This window comes from Xenia sp. Carnegie-2017, unplaced genomic scaffold, assembly GCF_021976095.1.
Source record: "Xenia sp. Carnegie-2017 unplaced genomic scaffold, XeniaSp_v1 HiC_scaffold_14, whole genome shotgun sequence".
NCBI classification, from domain to species: domain Eukaryota; kingdom Metazoa; phylum Cnidaria; class Anthozoa; order Malacalcyonacea; family Xeniidae; genus Xenia; species Xenia sp. Carnegie-2017.
This window is the reverse complement of record NW_025813447.1, coordinates 10,400,202-10,414,221: the sequence shown is the minus strand read 5'-3', so window position 1 is coordinate 10,414,221 and position 14,020 is coordinate 10,400,202. Positions and strand designations below refer to the sequence as shown.

Below are 14,020 nucleotides of genomic sequence, written 5' to 3'. Positions count from 1 at the left end.
AGCTAAACGAAGTTAAAAGAAGCTTGCATATTTATTCTTTTGTTTTAAGTCCTCTTCGAGAGATTTAAATGTACAATTAACATTATAAACAATTATACGATGTAATTTTTTTTATATTGTTTTCAACATGTACCATATGCTCCATTTCCGTCAATTAACACAATTATTATTTCAATTGACCGTATTTAAAATGGGACTTCACAATGCACCCGTGGACAGTACTGACAGGTTGGTCGTATTAAACGGTTGTTTGTTATAAAATACACCAGTGTTTTGCTTGTATAGAAATACGACCGTCATATAACCGTATTAACGACAGACCATAAGGCGGGGTTTCACTGTTTGACCAAATTAGGAAAAGTAAAACGCATTACAAAAATGTAAAAATAGAGCGAACAAATTAAAAATTCATTCTAAAAAGGGAAGGCAGTCCTTGAAGTACTAAATGTCGAGTCATCGATATGAACGGAAACCGAGCACGAAAGAAAGAAATTAGTCAAAATACACCCACTACGTCTAATAATACAAAGAAGCCGCAATAAGTACTAACATGAGTACTCCAAATCCTCTTGCAAAACATTCTACCTCAAATACAAAAAGGGAAATAATTGCAAGAGTTCTTAGTATTTCGCCAGTTAAAAGACACAAAAATGATACTTTGAACTATTCTTGTATCATTGAACTATTTTTATATCATGACGCCAAAAAAAAGAAGAGTAAAATGTGCTTTGCTTTAGAAAACCTTGAAAAGATTCTGCTGTTGGAAAGACATGAGACAAAATTGCGGTGAAAATTCAAAAATTACATGATCCTATGACATATATGATGCTGGAAATACAAAAAAAGAAAATCGCCGTTGTAATCAAAACCACGCCACACCATCATCTCTTTGTTTTAGCAAAGAGATATTCATCTCTTTGTTTTAGCAAAGAGATATTCTTCTGGAATATCATTAGCAGAAAATCGCCTTTGAAATTTGAAACGTCACCTTCCTATTATCTCGTTGTTTTAGCAAATCACGATAAGATATGATTCTGGAAAGACAGGAAAAAAATTGCCGCAAAGAAATTTAAAACCACACCATCCTACCATCTCTTTGCCTTCACAAACTTCGAAGAGCTATTCTTTCGAAAGAAATGAGCAGATACTGCTGGAAAGACATGAAAAGAAGATTGCAGAAGAAATATAAAACCAGGCCGTTCGCTTCCATAAAATATTTCTTCTCATCCAAATAATCCTCATTCGCAAATGTCGATATTTCACCTCAATTAATTCGGGAATTCTAAGCAATTTCTCTTTGATTTTCAAGGTCAAATGGACTTCTTGAAACAGAATGCTTCAAATGATGAAATGCGTTGTGGCAAATGACTCATCCTCAATTATGCAGTTATGCAGTTATGCAGAACATTCGGATGACAAAACAATAGTAGGTACACACTCCATTCCTTTCTTTTAATCCACGCCATTATGTTTGATTCAACTAAATAGCTAAGCACCAGCTTACAATTGTCGTCAATCGTCTGTTGTTACCGCTTATAAATGCATCGTGTTGATTGTCATTACGAAAAATCTCTACTCCTATCTCCCCAGTTTTGAAAAAACATCCAAATTTAAAGAACAATCTTTTAATCTTACGCAATTCATCGAAGTAAGTATAGTCTCTTCCGCCAGTGTGTTTTTTTTGTATCAAAACGGCTTGTTTGAGAATATAAGACTGTAGGTCCCAGTAAATTCAAACTATATCATCAGTGGCACAGCCAGCTTGATAATAAAGGGGTGGAGGTAGGGTGGGGCAATATTCACACGTAAAAGTTCTGCCTTCAGTTCTATCGATATACGCATTATTTATTGCATGCACATGTGAATATGCCTCATCCCCCTTCCTAATCGCAGGAACTACCTATGCCATTATAGGACCAACTCTTTCAGTGTGTCTTCAAACACATCCCACCACATACCCCGATAATTAAAACTTCCAGCAACAATTTTTCATCGACTTTCAAATTACAGTCAGCATTTATGTGACCAATGTTGCAGATTGAAAATTATGGACTTGTTTAACCTCAACACAATTTTAGCACTACCTAACATTACACACAAAAAATTGATTCTAACGAAGTCAATATGTAGTATCCAAAAATGCTGGATCTATATGTTAACTTTGTTTGCACTGGGCTTCAGTCAGAAGCATTCCAACACGAAAGGCACAGCTACGCGTATATTCTTCCCAGTAGCAAAAACAATTCCGGTAAAAACGAAATTTTGGTAAATATTGGCATTGAAACTTAAATGAACCAGATGAAGACATTTGGTAGATCAATTTACAGGTAAATTCAAAACTACATACCTTAATAAACAAGAGACGGTAATTCACAGAGTGGCGTGGATTTTTGGCATTCTTTCGCCACGAGATTCTATAAAAAAACAAATAACTTCCTCATGAGGTCACCGGCAAGAAATGTTGAAATTCAACAACATGCTCCCTTGTGGTTCACACATATGCCAAAAGTCGTAAAAATCGGCGGTTTTAATGCATATAAAACTTCCCGATTTCCCAGTAAACAAAAGTTCTCAATCAAACTTGTGTTAAAACTACCAAATTTGGGGATAGGATGGAATGTGGTTTACTTTGTTCTCACTTATCGTATAATAAAGGGAGTTTAAAAATAAATGATTCTCCTCTGTTTAATGTTTGCTACAACCATGACATGTAAAGACAAATCAATGTAAAATACGTTCAACTATTGAAATTTATCTTAGGCCGTTTATTTACTCTTGCAAATATTTCGGTAATAATCACGTGTTCTATAATACGCGAAACTGATCCTTAATCCAATCTCCGACAAATATGTCAATTATAGCCGAGTACTAGGCTCCGGATTAGTGATCAATTTTGTGTATTTATAGAACGCAAATTTATCACCAACGTTTAGATGTTTACTCATCGTAGAAACAATAAAGACTTCAAAGAAATAAACACTGATAATGATCTGAAGTTTACATCGCAAGACCAAACCCAAGGGCTGACTAGGCCACAAAAATAACCCAACTAAACGCAACAAAGGCCACTGTGCTGCACGTAAAACAGTAACCTTTGAGCTTTGCTTCATGTAACTACGTCAATTATAGGCTAATTAAAAACACTGTTTAACACAATCGGAAGCGCACTTGTGCCGTTTCGCAATTCCCTCTCGCAATTATTTCAGTTTTGACAATACGTTACAGTTAAATTCACACCTACGAATGTACTTTATTAGTTTCAATATTTTAAGGAAAGAACCAACAACGAAGTACTAAGAACCATTGCAGTTAAATGAGGAAAATCCTATTTTCTGTATATATATTTTCTAGAAAAATGCCTTAGAGCGATGATGATCTTCAGATCATTCTATATAATCGTCATGGACCATACGGTCTATACTACACGGTCAAAACTATTTGTTGTTTTGAAAAAGGTTTTTCTAAATTATTGACAGCTCTCGCTCACACTATTTCTTTTTCTTATCTATAACGGGCTAAATTATCAAAATTTTATTCCTTAAGCTTGGAAGAATAAAGTAAAAGAACGCTTGTGATTGAATGTACTGTATAGCAATCATACATTGATAAAGACTGGAGAAACTGTCATAGGCGTACGGGGGGGGTGGGCTGGGGGGGCTGCAGCCCCCCCAATTTCTCGAGAATTTGTGTATTCGGGCAAGCATTTACATGATATTCTGGCAAGATACTTACTACAGTTTTTAAATTTTCAATATTAATCTACATCATTTCTAGATCATAAACTGCTTCGGTTCTTGAGCGTGAACGGTCTTTTAATGGATGGTTTTAAATTGTTTAAATTACTTAAATTTCAGGAGGTAAAATAAAAATCGCGTAAAGTGATTGGGTGCAAAATTTTCTTGAGACATAATAGGAGAATTTTACATCCGCCCCATTATAATATAAACAAATTACGTCACGAGAAATCGGTCTATTTACTAGCGATATTGCGACGAATATATTCGGTGTTTACAACTTTTAAACGAACACGAACGCCGATATTTTCAATCAGAGCAAAGCTTTTGGTATTAAATTTATCCACATAACGTTCTCCATTTATAAAAGGGCTGAGGTCAGTAAAAGTCTTGAAATGTCTTGAAATTGCGAAAATCGTCTCCCCACGCTATCCGTTATACATTAATATATAGATTAACAATCGCTGCGATCCCCAAAAGTGATTTTTAATTTTTGCATGAAAATTAGGCTTCGTATGGAGAGGCACTGTCCATTCCATTGATTAGATTAGTGCCATTCACTCTATGATTGTTGTTCAAGGAAACTATTATCCACAAGGGGAAAACATTTAGTAGCCAAGCTCTAATAAAGCGTACATATGGCGTCTCGTAAACGACCGTATCGACATCGCGTTTGGTGCGAGGAATGCAGCAAGGAAATTGACAGTGATTATAAGGAGGTCCACTTTCGACGAGTTCACAATAATGAAAAAGTTAAGTGTCATCGAGTGATGGATTCATCGGATTTATCGCAGTCAAAGATCAGTGGTTTCTTTGTAAAAAGTAACATGACAACCAAGGATGATAACCTAACCTTACAGGAAACAGAATCGAGTGCTAGTAAAGATTTAGCAGCCACTGGGTCTTTTGAGGAAAATCTACCTGAGATTAATTTGAAGGAGCCCATAAGCGAAGACCAAACGGAACCAATGAGAACGTTTATTGATGTTGATGAATTAAATCCACTGACGCAGTTCAGAGAAAATAAAGAATTGAATACGGTCACGGATAATGAAAATCTTACTTCCAGTGACGCACTGTTCATCGAAGAATTTAACTTAAATCAAAATATACAACGCGTTGCAACACCAGAATCAACGACGACGTCTAACACTCTAGACACAACAGCAATACAAGATTTAGATTCAACAGCATCTGTTCTAAATGAACAGACTAGAAAGGTTTCCTTAACAGTATGAATGAAGAAGAGATTTCCACCTTGCACGCCCCAAAACAGCCTATATTAGGTGAATATCCTGCACGAAAATTCGGCAGTGAAACATTTGTGCGACGATTTCAGCCTGAATGGTACAAGAAATATCCATGGATTAGTTACGAAGTGGATAAAGATGCATGCGTTTGTTTTGCCTGTAAAGAATTTGGGAAGAATACTTCATTTGTGCTTACAAATTGGAAGAAGTCGTCAAAGCTGGCAAAACATGGCAAGAGTGAGAACCACGTCAGATCCATGACAAGATGGCTCCAGTTTAAAGCAATGGAAAGAAAGAAAACCTCCGTACTACAACAGCTGAATAGTGCACACCAGGACCAGGTTGCTATTAACAGACAATACTTAAAAGTAATCATACAATCTTTGATGTACACTGCACAACAAAATGTTGCAATTAGAGGTCATGAAGAGATTCGGGGTGATATATGGGAGATATCTGATATAAATAGAGGAAACTTTCTCGAGTTACTTTGCATAAGATGCAACGATTTGCCTTGGCTGAAATCTAAACTTCAAAGCCAGCTGCAGACACATGCTCAGTGGACATCCCCTGCTATTCAAAATGAACTACTGGAAATAGTAGCAAGTGTCATGCTTGAGAGGATAGCAGAAGAAGCAAGAAGTAGCGACTACTACGGAATAGTTGTCGATGAAACGGCAGACATCAGTCGAACAGAGCAATTATCTCTTTTCCTCAGATATGTTTTCAATGGCGAAACCAAAGAGACATTCACTGGTTTCTATTCAACCAAATCTACGGAAGGAGAAGTATTGTATGAGCTGTTAAAGACAGCCATTGGCAGGCTAGAGTTGACATTGGAAAACATTGTCGCAGAATGCTTTGATGGCGCTGCAAATATGAGTGGCCCTCGCAAAGGACTTGCTGCACGCATGAAGGAGTGCTCACCTCTTAGCATCTATGTTCACTGCCATGGGCATCGGCTTAACTTGGCGCTACAAGATACGATGACTACAATTGAGCCACTTCAGAAAGCTTTAGGTGTGATCCAGAGTCTCCATAATTTCTTGGAAGGAAGTCCCAAACGCCACTCCATCTTCAATGACATCAAGGTCGAAGATGAGGACGAAGATATTACACTGACTATTAAATCGCAGAGTGCTACTAGATGGTCTTGTCGTTGGGCAGCTGTAAAGCAGTAGTAAACCAATTACCTAAGATCATCGAGGTTCTCCTTACACTCTCAAAAGATCGCGATCCGAAGACCTACAATGACAGCAATTCGCTACTTAACTCGATTTGCGACTTTCGGTTCGTTTTTGGTTTGATGGTATTAAAGGTTATTTTATCTAACACCGATGGTTTGAGCAGGTACCTACAAGGAAAGCAAATGGATGTCGCCACAGCAAAGAAGAGTGTTGATGGCGTGATTAAGACATTAATTGGATGTCGTTCCCTCGAAAATTTCGAACTGTTATGGTCACGGGCTGAAATCATAGCACACAAAATTAAGGAGCAAATTGAAGGTACAGAATTCAATTTCAAAGATGCAAAAGTACCAAGATTCCAACAGCCGTCACGGCGGCTCAAGCTCTCGTCGGTGAAATGGCTGAAGTAAATGCAGAAGTGGAAAATCGAACAGAAAAAGATTACTATCGTATCACATGCTACTACCTAAGCATTGACAAGATTGTGGCGGAGATGAAATCAAGATTTGAAGGTAGTGATCAAGAGGTCCTATTGGCACTTGCAGATATTGTGTTCAACAGGTCTCCAACCACGGCGAATGTTGAGTTGGTATCACACTTCTATGGTATCGACAGTGAGCTTCTTAGTAGCGAGAAAAATGTCTTTGAGAATATTGACGTTGATTTCCCTTGTGCTGAGAGAGAAAACGCTGCCAAAATTGTTAAGAGAATGTTCGAAAATGGTGTTCATGAAGTCCTGCCTGTGGCTTACAAAGTATTTTCGATTCTGGCCGCGATCCCGGCAACATCCTGCTCAGCAGAAAGATCTTTTAGCGCTCTTCGTCGCTTAAAAAACCTATCTTCGAAGTACAATTGGTCAAAAACGGTTAAACAGCATTGCCCTAATCAATGTGGAAAGAGCCTATGCAAATAGTACTTTAAAGAACGACATGGAAAAGATAATTAACATTTTTGGACAACGACGTAATCGTAAATTTTATTTCTTTTAGTCTTAGATCGTCGCACATTTAACTAACTAAATTTCTTCTGCGTCTAGTGTTATATATGACAAAATTTCAAATATCAAATAAAATGTAGTTACTTTCGTAGCATCCTCTTAGCAAATTGTAATGATTTTAGCTTATTAATTGAGATGGCCAGAGACAACATAAGAATATCTATGACGTCATACGTCATATGACGTCATATAATTCGGGCAAATTTAGTCCAGCTCCCCCTAAAAATATGTGCCCGTACGCCTATGGAAACTGTATCTGTAAAGTAGATTTATTGTACACACATGATGTGATGACATCAATTAATATGAAATCAATTAGCCGTTGAACGTTTTCCTATCAAAACAACTGGGAAAATATAAAATACCCAAGTCACTTTACATCATGCTAATTAAAACCCACCAGAAGTCGTCAAAAACAACTCCGGACATTTATAAAAAATAGCAAGTTTTAAGGCGTGTTAGGTGCGATCACGCATGCGTTTCTGAAGAACTTGGGGTGGGACAACTTCCACTGTATTTTTCATGAACCTACATGAACCTTCGAGCATTAAAAAAGTTTTACGACTTGATCTATTTTACTTTACAGAAATCAATAAAAGCATTATTTTTATTTTTCTTGCATTGCGTGTTGTTGCGTAAATAAGTTATGAAAGAATGCTAACCTCAACAGCGCAATACAGTGTATCAAAATAACCTAAAGAGTATTCATCCTTCTGCTGCACCATTATTTGTCAAAAGGAAATGGTTAACCCAACAAAATAAAGTGCGGTTCACCATGCAGTGAAAAACAAGTCTTGCATCATTATAAATATAAAAAACGCAAACACCATAAATCATTTACAAGTGTTCAAAAGTCAACGAACAGTTGCTTACATCGAAAAGAAAGACGATTTGCAAAAAACGATCAGGCAATTTTTCTGCAAGCAAAATGGGTAAGTTATATATTCTATTTGTATTTCTAATTGCATGATGAATAAGTATTACTAGGTCAAATTTATCGTATACACTTCCTGATGACTATTTATGCGCCGATTTTAAAGCACCATCGAGTAGTGTTAACCTTGTATAGTAGCCAAAACTATGTGTCGTCGATGCATACAATGTATAGATTACATATTGTTTTAAATTCTGCAACAACTCGCTGCCGCGTTGCGCAATTGCGCTAATTAAACAAAGAAACAGCATTGTATAAAAAAAATTGTTGAAATAAACAGCACGATTGTTTGTTGTATACCATGCTGATTGCCATTACCAATTTATTCAACCGTTTTTTCGTATTCAATTTAGCTATAAAATTTGTTACAATAATGACCTCTCTCCCAATCATGAAGCATTATGTTTGACAAAGTCCTCGGTGTCAAAGAATCTCTGTTGAAGTAATTCCACAAAATTCTTTAAATGAACCTAGAGTAGAGACGTTCACATGAATTAAGAATATAGCATAGGGTCAATTTTTTTCACATACGATTTGATATGTACATGGTTCAACAGCGCAGGAAATATGGATACAAAACATTTAAAATTTTTTTTGTAAACTATGCCCTAAAAAGTTAACTAAATGACATTAAAAAATATCATTACGGGAAGTTACAAAGGACAATAGGGCCAATAGGGTGAAATATCATTTTGAATCCCTGCATCTCTTAAACAAATTGTTGATGAATATATCGAATGATCAAATAATATATGTATATTGATTATTGATATAAAAAAGATAAGAATAATTCACGCCACTCTTGACCTCCAATGACCTGATGTTTACATTTGCGTCTTTGTTCTTTATCACTCTTTGTAAGACGCTCATTTGAGAGCAACATTCATTGCATTGCTAAAAAAATACTTTTAACACTGTACCATCTCCAGTATGTTGCGTTCAAAATAGACGCTAGTTTTAGTATGACTTACAAAATGGCTTATCAATTGTATAAAATATTTCATAGTTGAGCAAAGTAAATGATAGCTGTAATTTTAAATTCATAAATGCGTTTATGCCTTTGGTTGCGAATTTAATAAAATCATACTAATCAATTGGCAGTTTTAATATATTTTGCATCAGGTACTGATTGCGCTTTTATCTTTCATCACAGATCGATATTTTTTAAGAAGTAAAAAGGAAGTTTATGTTATTGTTTTAACACTATGCCAGCTCTGTGCAGCAGCAGGTAAACATACAAAACTAAACATGTTGAATTTACTGATTGTATAATGAAATAGTCGTTTTACATTTTTCATTTGGTTTCTCACAATTGAAAATTGTTCGTCCACAGACAAGCCAAATTAATATGTACTTATATTTCCAGCCAAGAAAACGTGTGAACCTCAGGAAGATGTTATGTCCATATACAGTGACAAATTTGACGAAGCCCCCCCTCAAGGCTTCGGACCATATTTCATCAAAATACACCGCTGTGCAGAATATTCACAAACTCACTATCCGTCGAAACCAGTGAGATGGCAAAAGATAGGCATCGTACTGAGAGACTCACTGATGTTTAAATATTACGAATACATTTTACATAATCACACCAAGTGTAAATGCTCCACCAATTTAACAGTCTTTCAATACAACAGAGAAAGGCGTGTAGGTAAGTGAAAACATACATAATATTACGTTATAGCACACCCCGAACTTAATTCCCACAAAAAAGATTAATGCTATTCCATAAGCTTTTCACTTCATTGTTTAAGCAAATTTTTATTATTTCACCATACAGTCACGGGGGGAATGCACCTCTTATCCTGCATACTTGTCTACTCCCCGAAGTGAGGGGATTTTTGAGTAATATCAATTGTACGATAAGAACAAGAAAATGCATGCGCTGATTGGTCTCTTGCCGAGTTTGCAATTTGCATTAGCCTTTGCATCCGACCAGAGCTTATTCAATAAATTCAATCAAAAATAATTTGCAAATAATCAATCAACGATAATTTGCAAATCAATCATGAATATATATAGAGAATGAATTAGAAGTTTTTTTTAATATTTATCTGTTTTGCATTACTGTTAATTTATAAAAAGATGTTTTACATGTTTGCACTGGCTCATTGCAAAACCTCAAAGAGTGAGATCTCTCGACCATTGGTCACGGGCTTCCACTCATCTGCTCTCGAGAGATGTCAATGTCAAGAAATAATAGTTTTCTGTTTTGTTCGATTTCAGCTGTGAATGTGATGTTAGGGTGCTCTCGGTTCAGATAGTCAAGAAAGAGAGGGACGTGATCGGAGGGATGAAAAGTAAAAACAGTCGTCAACTTAGCGTCGGTAAAGTAGTGGTTTGAATGAAGAAGGACATTTATTAAGCCAGGATTGTTCGTGAGAGGACATGAATATATCAGCAAAGAGAGGGCCCAATGGACTGCCCATAGCCACACCATCAATTTGCTGGTACATTTTCCCGTTAAAGATAAAGTGACAGTTCTTAACAGCTAGAGAGTAGTTTTCAAATTTGTTGCAGTGAGTCCGTTGAAGTACTTGTGGTTGTTAAAAATGCTATTGGATATTATGCGGATGGTTTCGTCAACAGGTATGTTAGTAAATAGGGATACGACATCAAAACTAGCAAGGACAAAATTACTGGAGTTGATTTCGCAGTTTACGATTTCTTCGACAAAGAGAAGGAGTTTTGATGATAAAGTTGCTTGTAGTGAAGGGTTTTAGGAGTGGGATAAAAAACTTTGCTAGTTTATACGAATAGTGATTAATGGAGGAAAGAATGGGTCTGAGAGGGATGTTACATTTATGTATTTTAGGAAGACCATACAATATACCTATTCGTGAACCAGTAGGGTAAAGTTTTTTGTAAGTTTCTTGGCCGATAGATTTAGCATCTTTCAACTTTTTTAATAAAGACTTCACTTGATTTTCTCGTTGTAAAGTGACTTTTACTGGATCTCCATCAAGAAGTTGAAACTTTGTTGTGTCAGATAAGAGTGTGTCATTTTCTTTATGTAGTCGTCTTTGTTAAGTATTACGATGCCATTTCCTTTGTCAGGCTTAGTGATGAGGATAGTTCTGTCGTTTTTTAAACTATTTAAAATGTTCAAGTCTTCTTGTGAGTATAGGAAAGGTGGTGGGCTGTAACTTTGGAAACCTGGATGGGCAATGTCTTTAATTTGCATTTGATCGAGTCTGGAAAAATCCGGATGATTCATTAACAGGTTCTCGTTTAAGGCGGTTGTAGAGTTTTCTAAAGGTGTTAGGAAGGTGCAAATGTTTAACATTTTCGGTGGGACGGAAAAGTTTAAGCCTTTTGAAAGGATTTCTTCTCTCTGTCAGTAATGAGGTGGTTTGAGAAGTTGAACACCACTTTATCAGGGTCGATTGGGATGTTGTTGTCATGTTTGGATGTGACACGGAAAAGTTTGCGATTTTGGATATGTTGATGTTGCATTAGTTTTCTTGAATTTTCACGATCGGAGACATTCTTAAGGTGTATAAAGTCAATTTTGGAGATTAGTAACGCCAGGTTGGAGTGTGCTTGTGTTAGTTGTGCTGAGAGGACGCGTATGCGAGCGTGTTTCCGTTTATTTCTTCTTGAAGGAGTTTATTTTGCATTGGCGATAAGCGCTAGAGTTTTGTAAACGATGACTAGCTACTTTGAACGACAGGAATCTTGGTATCACAGAGCGCTTTCTGCATGTCGTAAGAAAATCCAAGTCGAGTTTGGCTTTTTCTCAGCTTAAGTTCAAGTCGTTGGAATTTTTCTAAATGCTTCGAGTGCCATTATAGCGATTATTTAAAATAGTAGCGAGAGACTTGCCGAGCGGAAAGCGATTCGTGTTCATTACGACAATCATACATAGCGCCTGGCGAAAACAACCATGTTATTTGCCTAAACGCACGCGCTTGGATTGTTTGTTCAACACAATATCACAGATGACAATATTTAACTAATTAGGATCTCTTTACCGCTTCGGCTCATGCAAACAAAAGCTTTGTTTGGGACGAAGTGTAAAGTAGTAGCTTGTTCAACAAACGTCGACAGTATCTACATTTTATATGATTGACAACAGGGCAACAAAAATGCAGGAACATCCTTCAAAATAATTATATAATTATATATAACTCTCTAATTGAGTGGGCGCATGTCTATAAAACTTACAGGAGCGGAAAGTTGAAATGAAGATATATCTTGATATGAACACCGCACTGCATATAACAATCTTTCAGCGGAAAGTTGGTTGAAATATCGTATAAAGAAAGTAGGAAACAAGCCAGAGAAAAATTTTGATCATGATTTAGGACATACAACAAGCCAATATGAAATATAACTATTACTGTAAAGCAAGGTTAACAGCATAAGTAAAAGAAAACATAATGTACATAAGCTAGCAGCAGCGGCAGGAATAATAATTGTTCATACGAAAAGGAAAAAGACATGCAATATGTGTTGACAATGTTAAACAAGCGCATTCTGAAAAAACAAATAGGGTGTGACAAATGTTTTCAAAATTAGAAATGATACGAAATTATCATTATTATGACCATCGCCCCGCGAGCTGAATTTGTTGTGATAAACTATTTGGCAAACCATAGCAGCATCATCCATGGGAAAAACTTACAGGAAAAGAGAAAATAGTCGCTACGGAAGCCAGAATTTTTACAGATCGTCGTCAAGATATGTTGGTATGCAGTTGACCAATAACATGCACTTGCTATTGAAAATAAACTGAAAAATTTTATTAAGGTGTATTTAAATGCATTTTTTGTTAATTTTTTGCTTCAATCGACATAAAATACATCTTTTCACATTCATACAATAGCATATTGCCAGAATTTATATTTAACTTCATTGTACATTTAAAACGTTCAAAATGATAAGAAAAATTAAAGCCTTTTCACTAATGAAATAATCATCAACATAAATAGCCTCTATAGTGCATTAAACAGAAGTAAAATGTTTCTATTAACGACGTATCGGAGAGAACTAATTATTAGCAGATTAATTTGCAATTAAATGGTTGCATAACACACCGCACCTAAAACCTTCACCACTACCATGAGTGAGAAAAATTAAATCAAAATGTGCAATAATGACCATTCCGGTCTACCTACGGGTGATACACCACATTTCAAACTTTCTAACCATGCATTTAAATATTTTTTCACGTTGACTTCACACACATGTTTCAGTTAGATTCAATCTGCAGAAATATTCGGAACTATAGCGGTCAAACCAAAATAGACAAAATGAGAATGAACAGAAACAGAATTCTTAATATTTTCAATCTTGATCGAGCTCATACAAGCGAGATAATAGAATTGCTTTAACACATTACTACATCCGTCTCACTTCAATTGTATCATCGATTCTTTTAATTTGGTAAGGAATTCTCCAAATATATTTTGTGGGAGAACAATTCAGACCACCGAAGAATTTAATACAAAGTGATCTTTAGAAAGTCCACTTAATTAGCATCACATTCCAAACAAACAGAGTGGCAAATAGAAGCCTCTTCCCGCCAATATTGATATGAACATGCTCTTTCAAACATCAGGCTTCCGTTGAAGTGCTCGCGGAGGATTAATGTCGAATTTTACATTTTTAGATGCAATTACACATTCTATATTTTTAATGTGGTTCCATAATATAAAAGAACGTAAAAGGCAATGGTTATTATTACCATCATGGTCGTAGGAAGATCGATAATTAAGTTCATATTCACTTGCAGGCATGTTATAATTTATATATATGCATACATGAATGAAGCCTCCCAATTCTTCAACCTTCGAATGGCCCAGACAATACCGACAAAAATTCAAAGTAACAAACGGCTCCTAAACATTTTTAGAATTATTAAGCTGAACAATGCATGATTATTTTAAATACAGCAATATTAAACAATTAACAAT

The 14,020-nt window shown here is 35.9% G+C and overlaps 1 protein-coding gene and 1 long non-coding RNA gene across 2 annotated transcripts; both read left to right on the top strand.

Annotated features, from left to right (window-relative positions):
• The first annotated feature begins 4,968 nt into the window (after positions 1-4,968).
• LOC124435246 (zinc finger MYM-type protein 1-like) lies at positions 4,969-6,165 on the top strand. The gene has a single exon (XM_046985186.1). It carries the CDS (start codon positions 4,969-4,971, stop codon positions 6,163-6,165), a length of 1,197 nt encoding a protein of 398 aa, XP_046841142.1.
• Positions 6,166-9,254: 3,089 nt separating this feature from the next.
• On the top strand, positions 9,255-10,396 carry LOC124435605. The gene is made up of 3 exons (XR_006945080.1): positions 9,255-9,330; positions 9,469-9,753; positions 10,329-10,396. It is a non-coding gene; the product is annotated as an uncharacterized LOC124435605 (long non-coding RNA).
• Positions 10,397-14,020: the final 3,624 nt, after the last annotated feature.

Bases quoted from the DNA above. Each gene is read 5' to 3' on its own strand.
- LOC124435246 (XM_046985186.1), top strand. From the start codon at position 4,969: ATGAATGAAGAAGAGATTTCCACCTTGCACGCCCCAAAACAGCCTATA.